Source organism: Loxodonta africana, chromosome 19 (genome assembly GCF_030014295.1).
Source record: "Loxodonta africana isolate mLoxAfr1 chromosome 19, mLoxAfr1.hap2, whole genome shotgun sequence".
NCBI classification, from domain to species: Eukaryota; Metazoa; Chordata; class Mammalia; order Proboscidea; family Elephantidae; genus Loxodonta; species Loxodonta africana.
Window position 1 is genome coordinate 60,714,843 of NC_087360.1, and position 27,061 is coordinate 60,741,903.

Genomic DNA, 27,061 nt, shown 5'->3' on the forward strand with positions numbered 1-27,061 from the left:
ATACAGTCTGATGCATTCATCATCTCAGTGTAATGACTGGCAGGAAAATCTTTAAAACAAATTATGTCTGTGTGGGAAAATTTGCCTTTGGGGGAAATAAGGAATGTGGCCCTAGAAAAATGGTCACCTTCTGTAATCAGGTATAAAGGGGGAAAAACATAAAGCAAAAGAGTGGAAAACAACCTCAGAGAGAATATCCAAGAGGGCATCAGGCAGTTGGCCTGGGCTTAAGAAGTGACTGAACATTCACAGTGGGAAAGCCTGGGGTAGGCAGACACAGGCTGGCCATCTTACTACATATCTGTGTGATGCAGTGGAAAGTCTTTCACAGCCTTCCCAAACTATCCACTTCTGCTCATTCACATGGTCTGAAGACATCTGGAATGTTCCTCTAATGGGCTTGATACTCTGAGTAATGAATTCAGAGCGTCTTAGCAAAGCAAAATGCATCTTTCTAAGTTTGGGGAGTGCTTGTTTGGCAGGAAACCTACAGATGTTATCAAAAACCCAAAACAAACCTGTCGCCCTCAGGTGGGTTCTGATTCATAGCCACCCTATAGGACAGAGTAGAGCTGCCCCATATGGTTTCAAAGGAGCGCCTGGTGGATTCAAACTGCCGACCTTTTTTGGTTAGCAGGCAAGCTCTTAGCCACTGCGCCACCAGGGCCCAATGATGTTATCCAAAACCAAAAACCAAACCCACCACTGCTGAGTCAATTCCAACTCATAGCGACCCTATAGGACAGAGTAGAACTACACCATAGAGTTTCCAAGGAGCGCCTGGCAGATTTGAACTGCCGACCTCTTGGTTAGCAGCCCTAGCACTTAACCGCTACGCCACCAGGGTTTCCAAATGATGTTATCAGAGGGGCTTAAAATTAAAATTCAAGGAAATGGAGTAAATGCACACGTAACAGGTAAAACAGGGACGTTGAATGGAAGTAATACATAACGTTGTGACCTCAGATGGATTTATATCAGCGTGGACACTCCGGGGTGAAAAGTCTATTTACTCTTTTAACACAAGGAAATAACGATCAGCATCACCTGGTTTCTTTCTCCTGCCCTCCTCCTCTGTTTGCTATAAACTTTCTCTTACCTAGAACCTCTCATTCTTTTGGTGAAGCAGGATGTGGGGAAATTGTTACACAGGGGCTTTTCCCCTATTAGCTGCTCTGCCACACCCTTCCTTAAGAAAAGCCTCAGCATATTTTTTAAGATTCCTCTGATAGAGGAAGTTGAAGAGCCTCTCAGATACTGGAGATGGAATGTGGTCACCAGAATAAAATGTAAACAATCCCCGTAAGTGTGGGCTTCTTTAACTGGCCACACCATTAACCACTCATCTTTTGCTGGCCAGAGAAAAAGAGAATTGGACGGCCCACCAGATAAGGCCTAAAGCCAAGGTCAGTCAGCTCACTACTTAACAGCAAGAAAAGTCAAAAGAGAGTCTCCTCTAAAGACAGGAGAGAGTTTAAAGACAAGCCCCATTATCTCCGTTCTGCCCTGGAGGATGGCAGATGGACGGTGTACAGCCCACGTTCTTGTGTACCTCCTCTTCAGTTTCATGCCAGATGCCAAAGAAATATCTGGCCAGCAATGAAAGGAAAAATGTAAGTTATCCTAACCACCAGAAAATGCCGAGGACAAACACGTGAAGCCATCTCTGCAAACTGAGAAATCATTCCTTAATAGCAAATGAGTTTACTTTAAAACAAAGGTAATGCATCAATGCCATCTGCTGGAGACAAGCATCATCATCACCCAGTTAGGCCTTTGCCCCACTGGGAGAGACTTCAGCCTCTGGGGAGCTTTCAGCCAACACAGGGAGTGTTCATTGTACCGTGCATTTGTTCCAAGGCTCTGGTGATGTCCTGAATGGAGACTCTCAGCTGCTGCAAGGCTTGGAGCAGGGAGTCCTGGCTGGGCTGTAGGATTGCATTCACTGCCTGAACAAGTGCCTGGGGGTGAGATCATTCACTCAGTTTGGTTGCATTCACTTAAAGCCCACTGAGATGGAGTGTGCCCCCAGAGTTGTGGGACCCAGTGGAGGGGAACTGACTCCTGGGCTATTTGTCAGAGCTCCTGGGAGCACCCCCAAACTAGATCCACTGTGGGATCTAAGAGCCTGAACCCATCCCCACTAAGCACCTCCCAGATAAACCCCTGGATAGGCTGTTCTGGATTTTTCCATTGACTGCCACTTTTTCTACTTCTTGGGGGCTGAACTTTTATTTTCTTCTGGGCTTATATATTATGAGCATTTCTACTTCTGCACCTTCAACCAGGGTTTTCTCACTCCCAAGCTCTGTCTTACAGATGGTTTCTTCAGAGTTCAGCTCAAGGGCCCCCTTCTCCATGAAGCATTCCCTGTCTCAAAGCAGTCTCTCCCTTATCTGAACTACATTTTGAAGGCCAGTGTTTTGTTCTGTATCTTTCAACATACTTAACACATGGTGGAGGACTAAAGTGACCATATAGTTTTACCTTTGAGAAAGAAAGAGGGTCCTGTTAATAATTACGTGAGGACCGGCCATCCTACTGAGAACGCTGAGAAGAGGCTTAGCAGGAAAGGTAATGAGGAAAAGTGTAAATCTAACTTAAATATCTTTAGGCAAGGCATGAAGTCTCTAGCTCATCACTTGTCCCTCTACTGTCTTTTGCTTTACACCTGGCCTTTCTGTTACCTGTCTGATCCCTGAAGGAATTTGTTTGCAAGCCCCAGGGCTAGATAATGTCAATGATGCATTCCAGCTCTAAATACTTGCATTTTCCTCTGAGCCTTTGCATAGTGCTTCTCCCTCCCTGGAATAGGCTTCTCTCCTCTCCTCTCATCTGTCTTCCCTTTTTCCCTTCCCTCCCCTCTTCTCCTCCTTTTCTCTCTCTCTCTGGATCTGATTCCCATACAACTCTTGGATTTTCATTTAGCTTCATTTCCCCTAGGGAGTTTTCCCTAATCCTCAAAACCTAGGTTAGGCTTTAGGTGTGCCTTTGTGAAACACTGCATTTTTTTTTTTTTAATTACCCTATACAACAACCCATCTTGGTCTACCAGATCGTGAGCTTCTGCGGGGGTCTGGGTGGTGTTTGTCTTTTTCTTCCTGATATCCCCATTGCCTAGAACAATGCCTGGCATTTGAATGGGTCAATGGTCAATTCCAAGTTTTACTGAAATTAAGGAGAGAGAGATACTGTTGCAGGCTAGAATTTAGGTCTCTCTTCTCAGGGTTGAAACAAATCAAACAAGGCCTATGTGTATCTGCATTGAGAAATCAAGTACAGAGAAAGAGACCAGGTAAGATGTCAAGTTCCAACTGATTTCCCATTAAAAAATGAAAAAGTGTTGTGGAGTGGGAAGATACCTTAATCCCAGGCACTGCTGCTCTCTCCACCAAAACAGTCACCAGTATAAAACCACGCAGGCTTTCTCCCCCAGGAAATGCAACGATGGTGTCCAGGTTCCTTGGAAAGGGAAGGATGATCTTGTTAGAGGTATAGAGCCTGCACTGTGAGTACTCACTGCCCGTACGTCCCCACCAAGTTGGACAAATGCAAAGTAAAATCTGTGGCCAACTTTTCGGTTCCATATGACAGCCCTGGGGATGAACATACACTTTGCTTAGGGAAGAAAGAGATTAAACCACGTCAAACTCAAGTTCACCTGCCCAAAGGAACTCCAAAGTCTAGCATGACCCTGATGGTCTCAGACCAAGGTGCATCCCACAAGGGGATGCCAGCTGAAGCACCATGTATAGTTGATTCTTCCAGGGCCAGTTCTATGGCCCATCACAATATTCTTATCAGGGGCCGCAGAGTCTTCCAGCTAGAATGATCCAGGCAACAGCATATTCCACACTTCCTTTTTACAGAGGAGAAACCAAGGCTCAGAGAAGGCAGGCAGATTGCCCAAGTTCATACAGCTGGTTAATCAGGACCAGGTGTGATATAAAGTTTCATGACTCATGCTAGTTCTCTTTCAATACATGACATTTTTGATGAAACACTGTATGATCAAGTGAGAGCTGAAAGACTGTCACAGAGGGACCATTTTTACATGACTTTTATGTAGCATGTGGATTTAAATATCCCAGATATAGATCAAATCTACGAACCCTAAAAGCTTAACTCTATAGATAAACCTCTGTCTCTAATACTTTAAACAGGAGAGGAAACGAAAAACAGCTACAACAAAAAGACAAACAGAGTTATTTTAGCGTTGAGAGTTATATCTCCCCCCTTTCATCCCCTCATCTCCTGAGCTACAGGTTTAATCCTGAACCCATTTAGTCAGCTAATGTTTTGTAATGGGAAAGGCAGCATCGACTTAGAAGCCAACTCTGTTCTCCAGGGAAAATGGAACCCAAAACCATCTGGACCAGACCTGCCCCACAAGGTCTCCAGATCTCTGTATTAACAGGATATGTCAAAAGGAGTCTTCTGTAGGTCGCTATAGCAACCACTGTCTGCAATTTGGCCTTTCAGAAAAGTTATGATGAGAAGAGAGATCTTTTTCAGACTGTGAGACGAAAAAAGAGTCACAGAGAATTAGCGACCTTCTTTATCACTATTTCCTTTTATTTGCTTTATTATACACAGATTGGACAATACAGTGAAGAAATCACATCCTGTAATCCCTACCAGACAGAAGTGGCCACTGTTAACGTTTGGATGGGTAATTTTGGGCACATTTTCTTCTGGTCTTTCTGTGTTTTTTCCATGCATTTTTCTATAGCTGATGTTGTACTAGAGATACCATTTGGTACGCTTTCTTTTCGCTGTTTGTTTGTAAGGTTCAAGAGTTAGCATGGCTTCCAAAGTGAGTAAAGGATTTCTGAGGACTTACCTGATTTCCAGGGGACTATTTTTTTTTTTTTAAGTCAAATCCCAGCCATCGGCAGCCACAAAGAGAAAAAGAAAATAAAACAACAATTCAGTTTGCAAACCAGATATACCTCCTAGGGTCACACGTACACGGCCATGCACGCTCACGTGCCACGCATTAGTCAATTCCAACTTATCCTGACCCCATGTGTGCCAGAGTAGAGCTACGCTCTATAGGATTTTCATCGCTGACCTTTCAGAAGTGGATCACCAAACGTTTCTGCAGAGATACCTCTGCGTGGACACAAACTTCCAACCCTTCAGTTAGCAGCCAAGAATGTTAATTGTTTGTACCACCCAGGGAGTGAGTTAAATCTCAAGTCACATAACAGCCCGAGAACATTTTGGCCTGTGGCTGTCTTGATAAATTACCTTATTCCTTTTTTTTGTTTTGTCTTTTAATTTTTGTAATTACCACAAACCCACGTTCTATACAAGAGCTATTACACTCCCACTCATCTTTCGGGACTCGCTCTCAGATCAAGTTCCACTCCCTCCCCAAGCTTGTTCCTGATATTTAAAGCCTGCATTGATGTCATTTCTCTGAAATCCCAAAGGACTCATTGTTTGACATTTGTCACTGTTTGACATTTGTCATGTATCGGTGTCTTGTTATTTAGCCACATTGGGTGTGCTTTCCTTCGATGTCTTTCATTTCTTCATTGCATTTACTTCTGTGCTAGGCATATTAAAAGCCTCCGAATAAGTAAATATCAAGAAGGACATCTGGCGAGACCAGGACTTTGTGTCTGCACCTTTGGGATTAAGCCAGCCTTGAAGCCCTGGTGCCACAGTGGTTAAGCACTCAGTTGCTAATTGAAGGGTTGGTGGTTCGAATCCACCAGTCTCTCCATGGGGAAAGATGTGGCAGTTTGCTTCCGTAAAGATTTACAGCCTTGGAAACCCTTTGGAGTGGTTCCACTCTGTCCAACAGGGCCACTATGAGTTGGAATCGACTCAATGTCAATGGGTTTGGGTTTTTGTTTGTGCTCCCTAGCCTCCCAATCCAGCTATTTTTCTTTTCAGCCTTCCCATTTCCTATCTTTCTCTTTGAATCAGAAATCCAGTTTATTCATCATTCAATGCTTTGACCAGAATACATTCATTAATTTCTTACCATCCAGATTCTGAGCCCTATTCAGCAGCTTCCCATGGGTATACTGGTCACTAATTTTGTTACTAAAGCAGAGTTAGTCAAAGGCCAGAGTTAATAGAAAACAGAAAATCCCAGCTCAGAGGTTCTTAAGAAAGATGAGCAGGCTCAATCTTCCTGCCTCCAAGCCTGTTGCTGTCAAGTCGATTCTGACTCATAGCCTCCAAGGAGTACATATTTAGTCCTAATCGGTCTACTGAGTGTTTAATTCTTTAAAGAATATTCCATCATCTTCTCTGGCAACCCCATGGTTACTCACAAACTATATTCTGGGGAAGTTCTTCACATCCAACTGAAACGTTTCTTTAGCTCTTTTGGTCACTAGAGTGTGAAATACATTTGGCTGTAAAAATGAAGTCCAATGGGAAATTCACCCTTTACCTCATCTGCTCCTTTCTGATTATCTGTTGGAATTCTGTTTGTTAAGACTCACATTCTTTCTTTTATAGACAGATGCCCCTGCTCCCAGCTCAGTTCTGAAGGGAACAGTGACAGCTAGGTGGAATAGATTTTTATTCACCGCATTCTCAATCCAACATCCCTAGGTGTTCATGCATTCATAGTCATGCATGGATACATTCTTTCATTATAAAATGATCACTTATTGCAGTCCTTGCTCCTAACTTGCCTTGAATGGAGGACGCATGGTCGGGAAGAGTAAACGGTTTGGTGAGAAAGAACAAGTGAAGCCTGACCATGCAGCAACTTAAACGTCGGGTTGAGAAATTCAGGCTGATGTGGCAGCAAACTAGGAAATGTGGTCAGGGTTAATATTCAGGGTGGATTGAGGGGTAACTTCCGGGGCCTATGATTTTTGAACTTGTATTCAAGTTCACCTCCTTCTTTGGAACTATAAGCAGACAGTAAATATGAACATTCCCAACCACAAAATAGCTGAAAAAGCCTGGTCTTTTGCACTGGTTTTTTTTTTTTTTTTTGCTGTGAGAAGAGCAAAATTTATAAGACTGCCCCCTTTCTGGCTTTTGGTTTACTTAGATCCAAAATATTCTCTCCTGTCTTACCCTTCTGGATTTCGTTTAGTCCAGTTGGTCAACACCAAGTCCGCGTGCACCAGGATAGGAGGGAGCCCTAAGTTCCGGGAGACTTCAACAAAGGGAAGGGCAAGGTTTCTCGGCAGAACCTTTTGGATATAAACCCAGACAATTAGCACATGCTAGAAAGACTGCAATGGAGGAAGTAACCTTGGCTGGCTTTTATTCCAGCAACTCTGTGGTAAAGAAATGACCTGGGGACAAAACTTGAATTATTTGCATGGTCCACGCACAGCCACCTCCCACATATCTTTCCTGTCAGCAAATCCGTGGAGGCAGCATTCATGGGTACGAGCTGCAATATGTGTGAAAATTTCAGAAAAATGAAACGCACATACACACGGTATAAAATAACCTCTGAAAACTTCCTAAGAAGAGAATTATTAAAAAGTTTAAGCATAAATTATAAGTTGGAGGCTGAGTTGGCTACCAGAAAGGTTAAATAAGTAAATAAATAAGTGTGTGTGTGTGTGTGTGTGTGTGTGTGTATCCTTGGGTGGTGCAAACGGTTAAGTGTTTAGCTGCAAATCGAAAATTTGGCAGTTTGACTCCATCCAGATGTGCCTCGGAAGAAAGGCCTGGTAATCTGCTTTGGAAAAATCACTTATTGGAAACCCTATGGGGCACAGTTCTACTCCGACACACATGAGGTTGCCATGACTAGGAGCTGACCCCAAAGCAACTGATTTTTGGTGAGATATATATACATATATAAATTATATGCATATATATACATCATACATATAATTATTATATACATCATACATATAATTATTATATACATATATATTATACACATACAAGTATAATATATTTATGTGTATCGTTGGGTACTGTCGGGTTAATTTTTGACCCGTAACGACCCCATGTGACAGAGTAGAACAGCCCCATAGGGTTTCCCAGGCTGTAATCTTTACCGAAGCAGATGGCCCAGGTCTATCTCCCATGGAGCAGCTGGATAAATTCAAACTGCCAACCATTCAATTAGCAGCTGAGCGCTTGACCATTGTGCAACCAGGGCTCCTTTTATATATTCATAAATATGTGAATCATTTGTCAATCAGGGAGAACAAAGCACCCTAGAGAAAAATGAGGAGGATCCTGTGTAGGGGACAGACTCTGTTGGTCACTTCATAAGTCAAACCCAGTAACAACAGCAGGAGCCACCTTAAGACAGGCCTCCCTGAACCTCTGAATTATCTGAGGAACAGTCCTTAGAACCTATCTGCCCACAGAGCTCCTCAGACCTATGGGGGCATCTCTCTGTAGAGAAGGCTAACCTTATCTAGATCCAAAAGAACATTCCTACGCTCTCCATTCCCCACCTCCTTTGTCATTTCCCCTAAAGAGAGAAATGCCTATTAAAGAAGCCTCTGCCTTTGATTTTCAGTACATTCTTAAACAGACTTCACACAGAACTGTTTCTTAGGCAGAAAACAATAAAGAGCTTTAAAGAATTTTCAAATTTGAACTTAAGGTAACCTTCCCCTCAGAGGCCAATGGAGAAGTGAGGTATTTACTTAGCTGAAAAGGCAAGGGAAGAAATACAAAGAAGCTCCCAGAGGATGGGGGCAGGGAGCGGAGACTCACAGATAGCCTGGAAGTACAGAAACAAGCCTGAAAGCTGCCCGATGCTCTCTCCCATCATCCTTCTCTACTCTCTGCCCAGTTTAGAGTGAGGGTGTGGGGAGAAGATGGGGCAGGCAGAGCCTTTATGAAGCTTTGTTATTACCTAGATTCTAAGCTCAGAAGTGTGATTGTTAAAAAATGAAATGGGGAGCGGGGCCAAGATGGCGGACTAGGTGGACGCTACTGCGGATCCCTCTTGCAACAAAGACTCGGAAAAACAAGGGAATCGATCACATACATAACAATCTACGAACTCTGAACCACAAGCACAGACTTAGAGACGGAAAACGAACAAATATGGGCAGACAGCGACCGTTTTCAGAACCAGGAGCCAGCGTACCAGGCAGGTGACCTTCGGAGCCCGATCTGGGGCAGAGCCCAGGGGGGCAGATGGCACAGAAGGGGGGCCCACCCCTTCCCCCCCAACCCATCCCGGGAGGAAGTCTAGCTGGTTGGCGCAGGCGGCTTAGAGGCGCAGCCGGAGGGAGAAGCACCCGGGAGGCAGTGACTGATCTGGGAGTGGGGAGAACAGCTCCCAGCGGGGGAGCCGTCCCGCTGGGAGTTAGGCGAGAAGCGGGCGGGGCGCGAGCGGGGGGGGTCAGCTATATTTCCCTAAAGTGACCCCGGGGCGGGGCCCACATGCTCGTGCGGGAGGACGCACACCCAGTCCGTGTGTGTGGCCTGGCACACCAGAGGGAGAAATACCCGGAAGTGACTGGTCTCGGAGCGGGGAAAGCAGCTTCCCAGAAGGGGAGCCATTCCGCTGGGATTTGGGGCGTGCGCACGGGCAGGGCGTGAGCGCTGGTCCATTTTTATTCCCCTGAATTGACCCAGGGGGCGGGCCCACCTGGCCGTGCGGGTGACGCCTACCTAGTTCGCGCGAGAGGTGTGGCGCACTGGAAGGAGAAGTCCCCGGGAGGAAGTGACTGGTCCCGGATTGGGGAAAACAGCGTCCCAGCCGGGAAGTCATCCCGCTGGGATTTGGGCACGTGCACGGGTGGGGCGTGACCGAGGGGCCCAATTATATTCGCCTGAATAGAGCCTGGGGGCGGGCCCAACCGTTCGTGCGGGAAATGCCCACCCAGTGCGCGCGAGCGGTGCCGCTCACCGGAGGCAGAAGTCCCCAGGAGGAAGTGACTGATCTCCGAGCAAGGAAAGCAGCATCATAGCCGGGGACGTGACCCGCCCAGATTTTGGCAGATGGGGGCGGAGCGTGAACGCGGTGTTCAGCTTTATATTCTGTGGTGCTACACTCCTAGCTCTCTGATCCCTCCCCCACCCTCCCCAGGCGGCCCCATTAACATCCGAATACCCGGAGCCAGAGGGAGAATTCAGATAGGGATCTGACTGCATTTTTTTTTAGCTGACTACCTGGAAAATCTAGTTTCCCAGTGATGGCTCGGAGATAGCAGTCCACATCAAACCACATAAAGAAGCAGACCATGACAGCTTCTCCAACCCCCCAAACAAAAGAATCAAAATCTTTCCCAAATGAAGATACAATCCTGGAATTATCAGATACAGAATATAAAAAACTAATTTACAGAATGCTTAAAGATATCACAAATGAAATTAGGATAAATGCAGAAAAGGCCAAGGAACACACTGATAAAACTGTTGAAGAACTCAAAAAGATTATTCAAGAACATAGTGGAAAAATTAACAAGTTGCAAGAATCCATAGAGAGACAGCATGTAGAAATCCAAAAGATTAACAATAAAATTACAGAATTAGACAACGCAATAGGAAGTCAGAGGAGCAGACTCGAGCAATTAGAATGTAGACTGGGACTTCTGGAGGACCGGGGAAACAACACCAACATAGCTGAAAAAAAATCAGATAAAAGAATTAAAAAAAATGAAGAAACCCTAAGAATCATGTGGGACTCTATCAAGAAGGATAACTTGCGAATGATTGGAGTCCCAGAACAGGGAGCGGGGACAGAAAAAAAAAGAGAAAATAGTTGAAGAAATTCTGACACAAAACTTCCCTGACATCATGAAAGACGAAAGGATATCTATCCAAGATGCTCATCGAACCCCATTTAAGATTGATCCAAAAAGAAAAACACCAAGACATATTATCATCAAACTTGCCAAAACCAAAGACAAACAGAAAATTTTAAAAGCAACCAGGGAGAAAAGAAAAGTTTCCTTCAAGGGAGAATCAGTAAGAATAAGTTCAGACTACTCAGCAGAAAACATGCAGGCAAGAAGGGCATGGGACGACATATACAGAGCACTGAACGAGAAAAACTGCCATCCAAGGATCATATATCCAGCAAAACTCTCTCTGAAATATGAAGGCGAAATTAAGATATTTACAGATAAACTCAAGTTTAGAGAATTTGCAAAAACTAAACCAAGACTGCAAGAAATGCTAAAGGAGACTGGCCGGATGACCAATAATATCAGGTACCAGCACAATACAAGGTCACAAAACAGAACGTCCTGATATCAACGCAACTCAAATAGGGAAAGCACAAAAACAAACAAATTAAGACTAATTCTAAAAAATAAATAAATAAACAAAATAATACACATAACAGGAAATCATGGAAATCAATAGATAAACGATCACAATAATCAAAAAGAGGGACTAAATATAGGAGGCATTGAACTGCCAGATGGAGAGTGATACAAGGCGATATAGAAGGATACAAGCTAGGTTTTTACTTAGAAAAATAGCAGTAAATAAAAAGGTAACCACAAAAAGGAATAACAATTCCATAACTCAAGAAAAAAAGCCAAGAAAAACGTAATGACTCAATAAACACAAAGTTAAACATTATGAAAATGAGGATCTCACAAGCTACTAAGAAAAACGTCTCAGCACAAAAAAGCATGTGGAAAAATGAAATGGCCAACAACACACATGAAAAGGCATCAAAATGACAGCACTAAAAACTTATTTATCTATAATTACGCTGAATGTAAATGGACTAAATGCACCAATAAAGAGACAGAGAGTCACGGACTGGATAAAGAAACACGATCCATCTCTATGCTGCCTACAAGAGACACACCTTAGACTTAGAGACACAAACAAACTAAAACTCAAAGGATGGAAAAAAATATATCAAGCAAACAATAAGCAAAAAAGAAGAGGAGTAGCAATATTAATTTCTGACAAAATAGACTTTAGACTTAAATCCACCGCAAAGGATAAAGAAGGACACTATATAATGATAAAAGGGACAATTGATCAGGAAGACATAACCATATTAAATATTTACGCACCTAATGACAGGGCTGCAAGATACATAAATCAAATTTTAACAGAATTGAAAAGTGAGATAGACACCTCCACATTTATAGTGGGAGACTTCAACACACCACTTTCGGAGAAGGACAGGACATCCAGTAAGAAGCTCAATAGAGACACAGAAGACCTACTTACAACAATCAACCAACTTGATCTCATTGACTTATACAGAACTCTCCACCCAACGGCTGCAAAATATACTTTTTTTTCTAGTGCACATGGAACATTCTCTAGAATAGACCACATATTAGGTCATAAAACAAATCTTTGCAGAATCCAAAACATCGAAATATTACAAAGCATCTTCTCAGACCACAAGGCAATGAAGCTAGAAATCAATAACAGAAAAACTAGGGAAAAGAAATCAAATACTTGGAAAATGAACAATACCCTCCTGAAAAAAGACTGGGTTATAGAAGACATCAAGGAGGGAATAAGGAAATTCATAGAAAGCAACGAGAATGAAAATACTTCCTATCAAAACCTCTGGGACACAGCAAAAACAGTGCTCAGAGGCCAATTTATATCGATAAATGCACACATACAAAAAGAAGAAAGAGCCAAAATCAGAGAACTGTCCCGACAACTTGAACAAATAGAAAGTGAGCAACAAAAGAACCCATCAGGCACCAGAAAAAAACAAATAATAAAAATTAGAGCTGAACTAAATGAATTAGAGAACAGAAAAACAATTGAAAGAATTAACAAAGCCAAAAGCTGGTTCTTTGAAAAAATTAACAAAATTGATAAACCATTGGCTAGACTGACTAAAGAAAAACAGGAAATGAAACAAATAACCCGAATAAGAAACGAGAAGGACCACATCACAACAGAACCAAATGAAATCAAAAGAATCATATCAGATTACTACATAAAATTGTACTCTAACGAATTTGAAAACCTAGAAGAAATGGATAAATTCTTGGAACAATACTACCTACCTAAACTAACACATTCAGAAGTAGAACAACTAAATAGACCCATAACAAAAAAAGAGATTGAAACGGTAATCAAAAAACTTCCAACAAAAAAAAGTCCTGGCCCAGACGGCTTCACTGCAGAGTTCTACCAAACCTTCAGAGAAGACTTAACACCACTACTACTGAAGGTATTTCAAAGCATAGAAAAAGACGGAATACTACCCAACTCATTCTATGAAGCTACCATCTCCCTGATACCAAAACCAGGTAAAGACATTACAAAAAAAGAAAATTTTAGACCTATATCCCTCATGAACATAGATGCAAAAATCCTCAACAAAATTCTAGCCAATATCACTCTAAATGGAGAGAACCTGAAAGCATTTCCCTTGAGAACGGGAACCAGACAAGGATGCCCTTTATCACCGCTCTTATTCAACATCGTACTTGAAGTCCTAGCCAGGGCAATTAGGCTAGACAAAGAAATAAAGGGTATCCAGATTGGTAAGGAGGAAGTAAAGCTATCACTATTTGCAGATGACATGATCGTATACATGGAAAACCCTAAGGAATCCTCCAGAAAACTACTGAAACTAATAGAAGAGTTTGGAAGAGTCTCAGGATATAAAATAAACATACAAAAATCACTTGGATTCCTCTACATCAACAAAAACACCGAAGAGGAATTAACCAAATCAATACCATTCACAGTAGCCCCCAAGAAGATAAAATACTTAGGAATAAATCTTACCAAGGATGTAAAAGACCTATACAAAGAAAACTATAAAACTCTGCTACAAGAAATTCAAAAGGACATACTTAAGTGGAAAAACATACCCTGCTCATGGATAGGAAGACTTAACATAGTAAAAATGTCTATTCTACCAAAAGCCATTTATACATATAACGCACTTCCAATCCAAATACCAATGTCATACTTTAAGGGGATAGAGAAACAAATCACTAATTTCATATGGAAAGGAAATAACCCCCGGATAAGCAAAACATTACTGAAAAAGAAGAAGAAAGTGGGAGGCCTCACCCTACCTGATTTCAGAACCTATTATACAGCTACAGTAGTCAAAACAGCCTGGTACTGGTACAACAACAGGCACATAGACCAATGGAACAGAATTGAGAACCCAGATATAAATCCATCCACGTATGAGCAGCTGATATTTGACAAAGGACCAGTGTCAGTCAATTGGGGAAATAATAGTCTTTTTAACAAATGGTGATGGCATACCTGGATATCCATTTGCAAAAGAATGAAACAGGACCCATACCTCACACCATGCACAAAAACTAACTCCAAGTGGATCAAAGACCTAAACATAAAGACTAAAACGATAAAAATCATGGAAGAAAAAATAGGATCTACCCTAGGAGCCCTAATACAGGGCATAAACAGAATACAAAACATTACCAAAAATGATGAAGAGAAACCCGATAACTGGGAGCTCCTAAAAATCAAACACCTATGCTCATCTAAAGACTTCACCAAAAGAGTAAAAAGACCACCTACAGACTGGGAAAGAATTTTCAGCTATGACATCTCAGACCAGCACCTGATCTCTAAAATCTACATGATTCTGTCAAAACTCAACCACAAAAAGACAAACAACCCAATCGAGAAGTGGGCAAAGGATATGAACACACATTTCACTAAGGAAGATATTCAGGCAGCCAACAGATACATGAGAAAATGCTCTCGATCATTAGCCATTAGAGAAATGCAAATTAAAACTACGATGAGATTCCATCTCACACCAACTAGACTGGCATTAATCCAAAAAACACAAAATAATAAATGTTGGAGAGGCTGCGGAGAGACTGGAACTCTCATACACTGCTGGTGGGATTGTAAAATGGTACAACCACTTTGGAAATCCATCTGGCGTTATCTTAAACAGTTAGAAATAGAACTACCATACAACCCAGAAATCCCACTCTTCAGAATATGCCCTAGAGGTACAAGAGCCTTCACACAAACAGACATATGCACACCCATGTTGATTGCAGCTCTGTTTACAATAGCAAAAAGCTGGAAGCAACCAAGATGTCCGTCAATGGACGAATGGGTAAATAAATTGTGGTATATTCACACAATGGAATACTACGCATCAATAAAGAACAGTGACGAATCTCTGAAACATTTCATAACATGGAGGAATCTGGAAGGCATTATGCTGAGCAAAATGAGTCAGTTGCAAAAGGACAAATATTGTATAAGACCACTATTATAAGATCTTGAGAAATAGAAAAAACGGAGAAGAACACACACTTATGTGGTTACAAAGGGGGGAGGGAGGGAGGGAGGGAGAGGGCTTTTTATTGATCAATCTATAGATAAGAACTGCTTTGGGTGAAGGGAAGGACAACACTCAATACAAGGAAGGTCAGCCTAATTGGACCGGATTAAAAGCAAAGAGGTTTCCGGGATAAAATGAAAGCTTCAAAGGTCAGCGGAGCAGGGGCTGGGGTCTGGGGAACTTGGTTTGAGGGGACTTCTAAGTCAATGGGCAAAATAATTCTATTATGAAAACACTCTGAATCACACTTTGAATTGTGGCGCCTGGGGTCCTAAATGCCAACAAGCGGCCATCAATTGGTCTCAACCCACATGGAGCAAAGGCAAAGGAAGAACACCAAGGTCACACGACAACTAGGAACCCAAGAGACAGAAAGGACCACATGAACCAGAGACCTACATTATCCTGAGACCAGAAGAACTAGTTGGTGCCCAGCCACAATCCATGTCTGCCCTGTCAGGGAGCATAACAGACAATTCCTGAGGGAGCAGGAGACCAATGGGATACAGACCCCAAATTCTCATTAAAAGACCACACCTAATGGTATGATTGCGACGAGAGGAATCCCAGAGACAATGCTCCCCAGAACTTCTGATGGCACAGGACAGGAACTATCCCCGAAGACAAATCATCAGGCATGAAAAGGACTGGTCAGTGGCGGGGAGAGAGATGCTGATGAAGAGTGAGCTAATTAAATCAGCTGGACACGGGAGAGTGTGTTGGCAACTCTTGACTGGAGGGGGGATGGGAAGATAGAGAGAGAGGGAAGATGGCAAAATTGGCACGAAACAAGAGACTGTGGGGGCTGACTCAATAGGGGGAGAGCAAGTGGGAGAAGGGAGTAAGATGTATGTAAACCTACATGTGACAGACTGATTGGAATGGTAAATGTTCACTTGAAGCTTAATAAAACAAAAAAAAAATGAAATGTACTGACACACAAATGTTTGAAGGAGCTGTAACACTTTGTTTTCTCTGTCTCCTGTGTTTACCTGACGATAAAAGAAAAGAGATAGGACCGACCAGGCACACAAAATGGGCATGGGCGTGGAGTTCTAGAACATGGGTAACTCCCTGATTTCTGGAAAAGGTACATTTATAAAAAGTGAAAGAAAGTAGTAATTTACACTGTGGAGAGCAGAATTCTGGGATTTCATATCCCAAGGTATGGATTAGGTTGAAACTATAAGGAATTACGCAAAGATTCAGAAGAGATTTAGATGATTTATTAAGAGACAGACCAATAATTTGCTAGGTAGAAAGCAGTACTAAAAAAAAGATGTAAAAAAGTGACTAGTGCTTTAAATGTCATTGTGTCCCTTCTCTGAGGAAAGAAAGCAACACTAGCGAAATCAGGAGACTTAAGTTCTGGTACCGGCTCTTCCACTAACTCGCTACGGAGCTTAGACAAGTATTTAACCTCTGTAGTCCTCAGCTGTCTATAAAATGTGCACAGTGCACCCTTATGGGAATATGAAAATTGATAATCAATGAATGTCTGAAAAGCTATATTTGAACCTTCTTTCAAATATAGCTCTTCAGGCATTCTTGGAAGAGGATGTCAGAGAAAATAGATTCAAAAGATTATAAAAGGGGGAACAGGCTACTGGTTTCCAAGAAAATTAGCTCCGTAATCTGGGCAAAAATAAGTCTTTCATTTAAAAAGGCCCTTCACTGTTCCTACAACTGACACCCAACAAATAGAACAAGGAAGGGCCTATTTTTCCAGGAAAACAGTGTCATACCAAGTAGAGAGCATATTCCAGGTGCAAGGGACCTGCCAGATATTTGACCCTTACCTGTTCAGGGTTTGTCTCTCCTTCCTGCCAGACGTATCCCATGGTAATAAAGCTCAGGACCAAGTGGGCCAGGCGCTGTTCCCGGTAACCCTTTAGGAAATGGCAGTTCAGGAGCGGCATCTGTTCAAGAGAAGTTCCAAAGATTCCCAGTTGAGGTGGTGGGTATGGGGATAAGGGTTCTGTGTTGTGAGGGTCTATTGGGGTAAGAGAAATAGTTAAATTTCAATGACCGAACTAACAACCTTTGTGCACACCCATTTTCCCTCAGATCCCAGGACACAGAAGTATAGGGGATGGTCCATATGGTGTTGCTTAAGAAGTAGCTAAATGCCCCACTGGAGCCTTCAAAATGTCCCTCCCCATGGTTGTGTTGGGCACTGATCTCCATCACTGAATCTACTACTTGGTCATAGTGTTGCAGAAAAATTGCCTCCCAAGACTGATATTATTTTATAAGAGTCTCCCATACAACATTCACAATACTGTCTTACCAAAGCACTTCTGCTTATTTGGTGTCATTTAACCCAAATAACAGCTCTGGTTGTGGGTGCGATGGTCTCCAGTTAATACATGAGTAAAACAAGATTCAATGGAGTTAGGAATTTGACCAAATCTCCATGGGCAGGTATCCAAGTGGGTCAAATGGTTGTTCCACCCTTGTTTGAATACGAACAGTGACCCCAATAGCATCACTAGGGGTGTACAGGGGCTGTGGACTGCTCCGGGTTGACACTGTTAGAGAGCATGACACCAAAATGACAGTCTATAAAAATATCCCTGTAGTTAGTTGTAACAACAAAAACATTTTTCCTAAGCCCAGCTTGTATGTATCAATATGCCTACAAAGCTAAAACTCCATGCTAATTTACTTTTTGAACCCTGGTGGCATAGCAGTTAAGAGCTACGGCTACTAACCAAAAAGTGGGCAGTTCAAATCCACCAGGCGCTCCTTGGAAACTGTATGGGGCAGTTCTACTGTGTCCTATAGGGTCACTATGAGTTAGAATCGACTGGACAGCAATGAATTTGGTTATTTTTAATGTGCTCTGGTGGTGTAGTGGTTAAGTGCTACGGCTGCTAACCAAGAGGTCAGCAGTTTGAATCTATCAAGGTTGGCATTTCGAATCCACCAGGCACTCCCTGGAAACCATATGGGGCAGTGCTGTTGTGTCCTATAGGGTCAACTATGAGTCGGAATCCACTCGATAGCACCAGGTTTTTTTTTTTTTTTTAACAAGCTCTGGTCAGTCAGAGCTCTCATTATTACCCAACGACAATGAGCTTTTGAATCACTTGGTTTAATCCGCATGCGCTACAAGAACACGCTGTTACTTTCGTGGCTGCCGCTGATGTCCAATTTCCTGGTGTTTTAGCTACAACATTGTGTGGTAATTAGTATCTGTGAAACTGTATCAGTAACTTTTTTGAGAATGAGGTAATAATTAAAAGAAGGAGTAACATGGAAATTACGATTTATAAGTAGTACAAAAAACATTACTAAGGATTCCGTATGGTCTGGTACAGGAGGAGGCCCATGGGGTGGGGGGCGATATCATAAGTTACTACAGGGGGTGACACAAATTCTAGTGATGCCACTGGGTGACCCAGGCTGTCTTAGTCATCTAGTGCTGCCATAACAAATACCACAAGTGGATGGTTTTAACTAAGAGAAATTTATTTCCTCATGGTAAAGTAGCCTAAAACTCCAAATTCAAGCAACAGCTCCAGGGGAAGACTTTCTCTCTCTGTTGGCCCTGGAAGAAGTTCTTAATCTCAATCTTTCCATGGTCGAGGAGCTTCTCAGGACCAGGGACCCTGGGTCCAAAGGACATGCTCTGCTCCTGGTGCTGCTTTCTTGGTGGTAGGAAGTCCCCAACTCTCTGCTTGCCTCTCTCTTTTATATCTCAAGAGATTGCCTCAAAAGACACAACCCAATCCTATAGACACAACCCAATGCCTTGCTAAGACAACTGCCGCCCATCCTCTCTCGTTAATATTATAGAAGCAGGATTTACAACATATAGGAAAATAACACAATACAGAGAATCATGGACGAGCCCAATTAATACACACATTTTTGTTGGGGCATAATTCAATTCATGACACTGTCTAAACCTTTTCACCTTTCCATGCCTGCTTCCTCATTGTCAAAATGGGGATAACAATAGCATCATTGTGAGGTTCAAAGGTGTTAATGTCATTGAAACCAATACCTTGTACAAAGGAGAGTTACCAGTGGAAGCTCTGCCCAAATAAATATCATCAGTTTCCCAATATTGCCTGGGTCTGCCCTGCCTATCTTGGTTGACAACAGCAACCTCTGAGCACCAGCTAAACCTGCTGAGGTAATTCTCCCCAGGGCCCACCCAAAACATCAGAAGGAGTGGTGGGGAACATCTTTGGTAACTGTTTAAGCTCCAGGCACCCAAGTGGTGGTGCGTTTGCTCTGCGACTCCCACCGCCCACTCCCAAAGTAGAGGTGGAGGTAGTTCGTGTTTGAGCAACAGCCTCTGGGTCAGAATCTCTCCTCTGTTATCCACCAAGGGGCAGCCTCTCTGCATCTGTCCACAGGGTGCCATGCTGTTTCTTCCTCCTTTTAAAAATTGGCTTTTGGAGTCCCACACTTAATGTGCCCTAGGCTTGTCTCTGTGGTTCTTGTCAGTGGTGGTGGAGAAGGTGGAAAGCGTATGCTGCTGATACATTGCATTTCAAAAGAAACCAACCTGATGGTTTTAACAGCAGTTATTAATTAAATAACTGTTATAAGATTTTTACTACAGAGTGCCCAAGTCACCATGCTAGAAACTTCCCATGAAGGATGGAATTGCATCTCCCTGAAAATTTAGAGTAAAAAACTGAGATTCAAAGATGTTAAGACGTTTGCCCAAGGTCACAGAGCCAGGAGAGATTGAGCCAGGGTGTTACTTCAGTTCTGCAGACCACAACCCTACTCTCCCCTTAAGGCAATTCTGTCCAGAAGAAATACAATGCTAGCCACATAGGTATCTTTTAATTTTCTAGTAGTTACATTCAAAAGGTAACTACTTTTAACCACTTAATTCAAACAAACAAAAAGGTGAAATTTTGTTTAATAATATATTTTATTTAACCCAGTATATCAAAGATATTGTCAACATGTAACCAAGATAAATAATAAGATATTTTAAGCCTCTTTTTCACACAGTCTTCGACATCCAGAATTTTACATCTCAATTCGTCCTAGCCACATTTGAACTGCTCCATAGCCACAGTAGTTATTGGCTACCCACAGAGGCCTACAGGCAGCTGTAAGGTAAAGGAATAAGTTCAAGGTGGGAATGTACCTCTTAGGAAGAAAGGTTTTTTCTGGAACCTTCCTGAACATTCCACAGTCCCTGATTTAACAACCAAAAGGATAAAAGAACATCTTTGCAATGGTCATTTTTTTTCATATTGGTTTGTTTGTTTTTCCTTACAAAAAGATGAAATAGTTTGGGAGAATGAGTCATGAAAATAATATTACCCATAATATCTGAAATCATAATAACAAATTGATTTCATATTTTTGTTTCGTAAAACATTGTTGGATGGAAAGTAAGAGCTTTGCAGAAGCAGTTTGGCGTGATTTAATCTTGACATAAAGAGATTTTCTTTTTGCATCTCACAATGGTGAGCTGGTGTAGCTCATGATTTTCTTAATATCAGTTATGATCTCCCTTTATGCCAATATGAAAGAAGCTGGATTGAGGATACTCTAGTAGTAACACAATTTGGCCTCAATAACGCTTTTTTAGCCACCATTGCCTAGCTGAGTGACTGCTGCTTTTGTCATGTGGACTTTGCTGGCACCAATATTATGGTATTTTAAAAGGGCCACAAATAACTTTTTCTACTGGTAAGTCAGGCTCTCCCACCAGACTGTGAGCTTTTGCAGAAGAAGAATAGTGTCTTTAAAGAAAAGAGGATATATTTATTTTTAAAAGTTAAAAAGGCAATAGGAGTTCACTGTAAAAAACAACAGATACAGTTATATATAAAGTAGAAAAGGGTGTCTACTGGCCTCAACATTACTTCCTAAAAGTAATCATCATTAAAACTTGATTTTTATAAATATGTTAAAATATATTTATATACATAAAATAAATACATATTTTTTAAATAATTATGGAATCACATTATCTATACAGTTTATGCTGTTATACACCTATTCCAATAAACACTGTAGCTGCATGGTCATTCATTTAACAGATCTATTTAAAAGGCTGTATTTTCTGCTTTTTTTTTCATTTTTGTTTATTTTGTTATTACAATTGCTGTAATATATGTCCTTGCTTATTCATCTTTGCCCTTTGGTACAAATATTTCTGCAAGATAAATTCCTAAAAATGGAATTGCTGGCTCCAGGCATAGGCATATTTAATTTTAATGGAGATTGCCAAATTGCTTGTCAGAAAGGTTGGACCAGTTTGCTCTCTTGCTCTTATATTACAAGTGTTTGTTTTTCCACATCAAAACCACCAAAAAAAAAAAACCCATTGTGGAAGGGTTGATTCTGACTCATAGTGACCCTATAGCGACCTTATCACACCATGTTAATTTTTTTTTATTTGTTGTCTGTCTGATAGCTTAACAACAGATATTTCATTGTTATAATTTATCCTTCAGATTCAGCACATTTGCATGTTTATTTTCCTTGACTTGATTATTCAAATCCTTTGTCCATTTTTTCCCGTTGATCATTCATCTTATAGATTTGGTGGGCTACATTTTGTACTATGGATTTGATCATTGTCTGATATGAATGTTCCAAATTATTTCTGTAATTTATCATTTGCTTTTAAATAATTTACTTTGACCATTAGCTAAAACATCATTTGTATTATGGTTAGATGTATCGTAAAACCAAAAAGCCAAACCCGTTGCCATGGAGTCGATTCCAACTCACAACAACCCTATAGGACAGTGTAGAGCTGCCCCACAGAGTTTCCAAGGAGTGCCTAGCAGATTCGAACTGCTGACCTTTTGGTTAGCAGCTGCAGCTCTTAACCACTATGCCACCAGGGTTTCCAGATGTATCATAAAGATACATTATTAGAGAAATATTAATACTTTTTTTTACATATGTGTACATATTCCCCCACGTGTCTGTCAGTTTGTCGTACTGTGGGGGCTTGTGTGTTGCTGTGATGCTGGAAGCTATGCCACCGGTATTCAGATACCAGCAGGGTCACCCATGGAGGACAGGTTTCAGCTGAGCTTCCAGACTAAGACAGACTAGGAAGAAGGACCCGACAGTCTACTTCTGAAAAGCATTAGCCAGTGAAAACCTTATGAATAGCAGCAGAACACTGTCTGATATAGTGCTGGAAAATGAGCCCCCCAGGTTGGAAGGCACTCAAAAGATGACTGGGGAAGAGCTGTCTCCTCAAAGTAGAGTCAACCTTAATGATGTGGATGGAGAAAAGCTTTTGGGACCTTCATTTGCTGATGTGGTACGACTCAAAATGAGAAGAAACAGCTGCAAACATCCATTAATAATCGGAACCTGGAATGTACGAAGTATGAATCTAGGAAAATTGGAAATCATCAAAAATGAAATGGAATGCATAAACATCCATATCGTAGGCATTAGTGAACTGAAATGGACTGGTATTGGCCACTTTGAATCAGACAATCATATACTCTACTATGCTGACAATGACAGCTTGAAGAGGAATGGTGTTGCATTCATTGTCAAAACGAACATTTCAAGATCTATCCTGAAGTATAGTGCTGTCAGTGATAGGATAATATCCATATGCCTACAAGGAAGACCAGTTAATACGACTATTATTCAAATTTACACACCAACCACTAGGGCCAAAGATGAAAAAATAGAAGATTTTTATCAGCTGCTACAGTCTGAAATTGATCGAACATGCAATCAAGATGCATTGATAATTACTGGCGATTGGAATGCAAAAGTTGGAAACAAAGAAGAAGGATCAGTAGTTGGAAAATATGGCCTTAGTGATAGAAACAATGCTGGAGATCAAATGATAGAATTTTGCAAGACCAATGACTTCTTCATTGCAAATACCTTCTTTCACCAACATGAACGGCGACTATACATATGGACCTCACCAGATGGAACACACAGAAATCAAATTGACTACATCTGTGGAAAGAAACGATGGAAAAGTTCAATATCATCGGTCAGAACAAGGCCAGGGCTGACTGTGGAACAGACCATCAATTGCTCATATGCAAGTTCAAGCTGAAACTGAAGAAAATCAGAGCAAGTCCACGAGAGCCAAAATATGACCTTGAGTATATCCCACCTGAATTTAGAGACCATCTCAAGAATAGATTTGACGCATTGAACACCAGTGACCGAAGACCAGATGAGTTGTGGAATGACATCAAGGGCATCATCCATGAAGAAAGCAAGAGGTCACCGAAAAGACAGGAAAGAAAGGAAAGGCCAAGGTGGATGACAGAGGAGACTCTGAAACTTGCTCTTGAGCGTTCGAGCAGCTAAAGCAAAAGGAAGACTTGATTACGTAAAAGAACTGAACAGAAGGTTTCAAAGAGCCTCTCGAGAAGACAAAATAAAGTATTATAGTGACATGTGCAAAGAGCTGGAGATGGAAAACCAAAAGGGAAGAACACGCTTGGCGTTTCTCAAGCTGAAACAACTGAAGAAAAAATTCAACCCTCGAGTTGCAGTGGTAAAGGATTTCATGAGGAAAATATTAAATGATGCAGGAAGCATCAAAAGAAGATGGAAGGAATACACAGAGTCATTATACCAAAAAGAATTAGTTGATATTCAACCATTTCAAGAGATGGCATATGATCAGGAACGGATGGTACTGAAGGAAGAAGTCCAAGGTGCTCTGAAGGCATTGGTGAAAAACAAGGCTCCAGGAATTGATGGAATATCAATTGAGATGTTTCAACAAACAGATGCAGCGTTGAAAGTGCTCACTTATCTATGCCAAGAAATATGGAAGACAGCTTCCTGGCCAACTGACTGAAGAAATGTGATCCAAGTGAGTGTGGAAATTATAGAACAATATCATTAATATCACACGCAAGCAAAATTTTGCTGAAGATCATTCAAAAGCAGCTGCAGCAGTATATCAACAGGGAACTGCCAGAAATTCAGGCTGGTCTCAGAAGAGGACGTGGAACCAGGGATATCATTGCTAATGTCAGATGGACCCTGGCTGAAAGCAGAGAATACCAGAAGGACGTTTACCTGTGTTTTATTGATTATGCAAAGGCATTTGACTGTGTGGATCATAACAAACTATGGATAACACTGCAAAGAATGGGAATTCCAGAACACTTAATTGTGCTCATGAGGAACCTTTACATAGATCAAGAGGCAGTTGTTCGGACAGAACAAGGGGATACTGATTGCTTTAAAGTCAGGAAAGGTGTGTGTCAGGGTTGTATTCTTTCACCATACCTATTTAATCTGTATGCTGAGCAAATAATCCGAGAAGCTGGACTATATGAAGAAAAACGGGGCATCAGGATTGGAAGAAGAGTCATTAACAACCTGTATTATGCAGATGACACAACCTTGCTTGTTGAAAGTGAAGAGGACTTGAAGCACTTATTAATGAAGATCAAAGACCACAGCCTTCAGTATGGATTACACCTCAACATAAAGAAAACAAAAATCCTCACAACTGGACCAGTGAGCAACATCATGATAAATGGAGAAAAGACTGAAGTTTGTCAAGGATTTCATTTTACTTGGATCCACAATCAACAGCCATGGAAGCAGCAGTCAAGAAATCAAAAGACACATTGCCTAGGGTAAATCTGCTGCAAAGGACCTCTTCAACGTGTTGAAGAGCAAAGATGTCACCCTGAAGACTAAGGTGTGCCTGACCCAAGCCGTGGTATTTTCAATTGCATCATATGCATGTGAAAGCTGGGCAATGAATAAGGAAGACCGAAGAAGAGTCGATGGCTTTGAATTGTGGTGTTGGCGAAGAATATTGAATATACCGTGGACTGCCAAAAGAACGAACAAATCTATCTTAGAAGAAGTACAACCAGAATGCTCTTTAGAAGCAAGGATGGCAAGACTGTGTCTTGCATACTTTGAACATGTTGTCAGGAGGGATGAGTCCCTGGATCAGGACATCATGCTTGCCAGAGTACAGGGTCAGCGGAAAAGAGGAAGACCCTCAACGAGGTGGATTGACACAGTGGCAAATGAGCTCAAGCATAACAATGATTGTAAGGATGGCACAGGACCGGGCAGTGTTTCGTTCTGTTGTGCATAGGGTCGCTATGAGTTGGAACCGACTAGACAGCACCTAACAACAACAACAAATGATTAACTACATCTTATTGCTAAACTGATTTTTCTGAATTTTGAATGATTTGGGAATATGAGCACATTATGACGGGTTTATTTCCAGCCAATGAATTAGTATAGCTAAGATTGTACTAAACACAGAACTACTAATTTCTGAGTTTCTATCACTACAGGGAACTACTTTGCCAATTGCACATTTTTTCTTTATTGATGATACTCAGCTAAAATTTTAACAGTTTCTGGCCTCAGATTGGTTTTCCCTCTGAGAGGAAAAATATTATTTGAGGAGCATCTAGAAACAACATGTACGTTTCTTTAGAATCTAGGGCATAATGTAAGGCAACATGTTTGCACTGTACATATTTTTCCATTGAACGTTTTGAAGTATATTTCATAATTTTCTAATCATTAAAAGTATTTATTTTATAAATTGTATTACACACATAGGAGCCCTGGTGGCACACTGGTTAAAGTGCTTGGTTTCTCACCAAAAGGTTGGTGATTCAAACCCACCAGCCACTTTGTGGGAGAAAGAGGTGGCAGTGTGCTTCTGTAAAGAATACAGCCTTGGAAGCCCTGTAGGGCAGTTCTACTCTGTCCTATAGGGTCACTGTTTTAGTCATCTAGTGCTGCTGTAACAGAAATACCACACAGGTGGATGGCTTTAACAAAGAGAAGTTCATTCTCTCACAGTCCAGTAGGCTAGAAGTCCAAATTCAGGGCACCCGCTCCAGGGGAAGGCTTTCTCTATCTGTCAGCTCTGGAGGAAGTTGCTTGTGATACATCAGTCTTCCCTTGGTCTGGGAGCATCTCAGTGCGGGAACCTCAGGTCCAAAGGAAGCGCTCTGCTCCCAGCACTGGATTCTTGGTGGTATGAGGTCCCCAACTCTGCTTCCTTCCCTTTTCTTTTATCTCTTGAGAGATAAAAGGTGGTGCAGGCCACACCCCAGAGAAACTCCCTTTACATTGGATCATCAATGTGACCTGGTTAGGGTGTTACAATCCCACCCTAATCCTCTTTAACATAAAATTACAATCACAAAATGGAGGACAACCACAGAATACCGGGAATCATGGCCTAACCAAGCTAATACACACATTTTTGTGGGGACATAATTCAATCCATGACAGTTATTATGAGTCAGAATCAACTCGAAGGCAGTGGGTTTGGTTTTGGTTTATCACACACCTACTAAGTACATAAATATAATGTCTATTTATAACTTAAGGAATATAAATATTCCACTCCTAGGTATATACACAAGGAACTTGAAAGCAGTGACCCAAGCAGACAACTGCACATCAGTGTTCACTGCAGCACTATTCACAACAGCCCAGAGGTGGAAACAACCTAAATGTCCATCAAGAGATGAATGAATAAGCAAAATGTGGTATATACATGCAATGGAATTTTACTGAGCCATAAAGAGATACAAAGTCCTGATACATGCTACAGTGTGGATGAACTTTGAAAACACTATGCTGAGTGAAGTGATTACAAAGGGACAGCTATCATAGGACCCCACTTACATGAAATATCAAGAAAAGGTAAATGTATAGACACCAAAGGAAATCCTGGTGGCTTAGTGATTAAGAGCTAAGGTTGCTAACCAAAAAGGTCATCAGTTTGAATCCATGAGACACTCCTTAGAAACTCTATGGGGCAGTTCTACTCTGCTATGAGTCAGGATCAATTGGACAGCAATTTTTTTTTTTTTTGTAGACACCAAAGTTTATTGGTGGTTATCA

At 41.6% G+C, this 27,061-nt stretch overlaps 1 protein-coding gene across 3 annotated transcripts in view; it reads right to left on the reverse strand.

Annotated features, from left to right (window-relative positions):
• IDO2 (indoleamine 2,3-dioxygenase 2) overlaps nucleotides 1-27,061 on the reverse strand; it is a 113,487-nt gene that overhangs the window by 26,072 nt on the left and 60,354 nt on the right. For all 3 annotated transcript variants that reach the window (XM_010592549.3, XM_064272791.1, XM_064272790.1), the window contains exons 3-7: nucleotides 17,011-17,130; nucleotides 7,057-7,175; nucleotides 4,844-4,858; nucleotides 3,363-3,462; nucleotides 1,844-1,961 (exon numbers count right to left, since the gene is read on the reverse strand). In XM_010592549.3, the coding sequence (XP_010590851.1) occupies nucleotides 1,844-1,961; nucleotides 3,363-3,462; nucleotides 4,844-4,858; nucleotides 7,057-7,175; nucleotides 17,011-17,130 (472 nt within the window). The remainder of the gene's footprint in view (nucleotides 1-1,843; nucleotides 1,962-3,362; nucleotides 3,463-4,843; nucleotides 4,859-7,056; nucleotides 7,176-17,010; nucleotides 17,131-27,061) is intronic.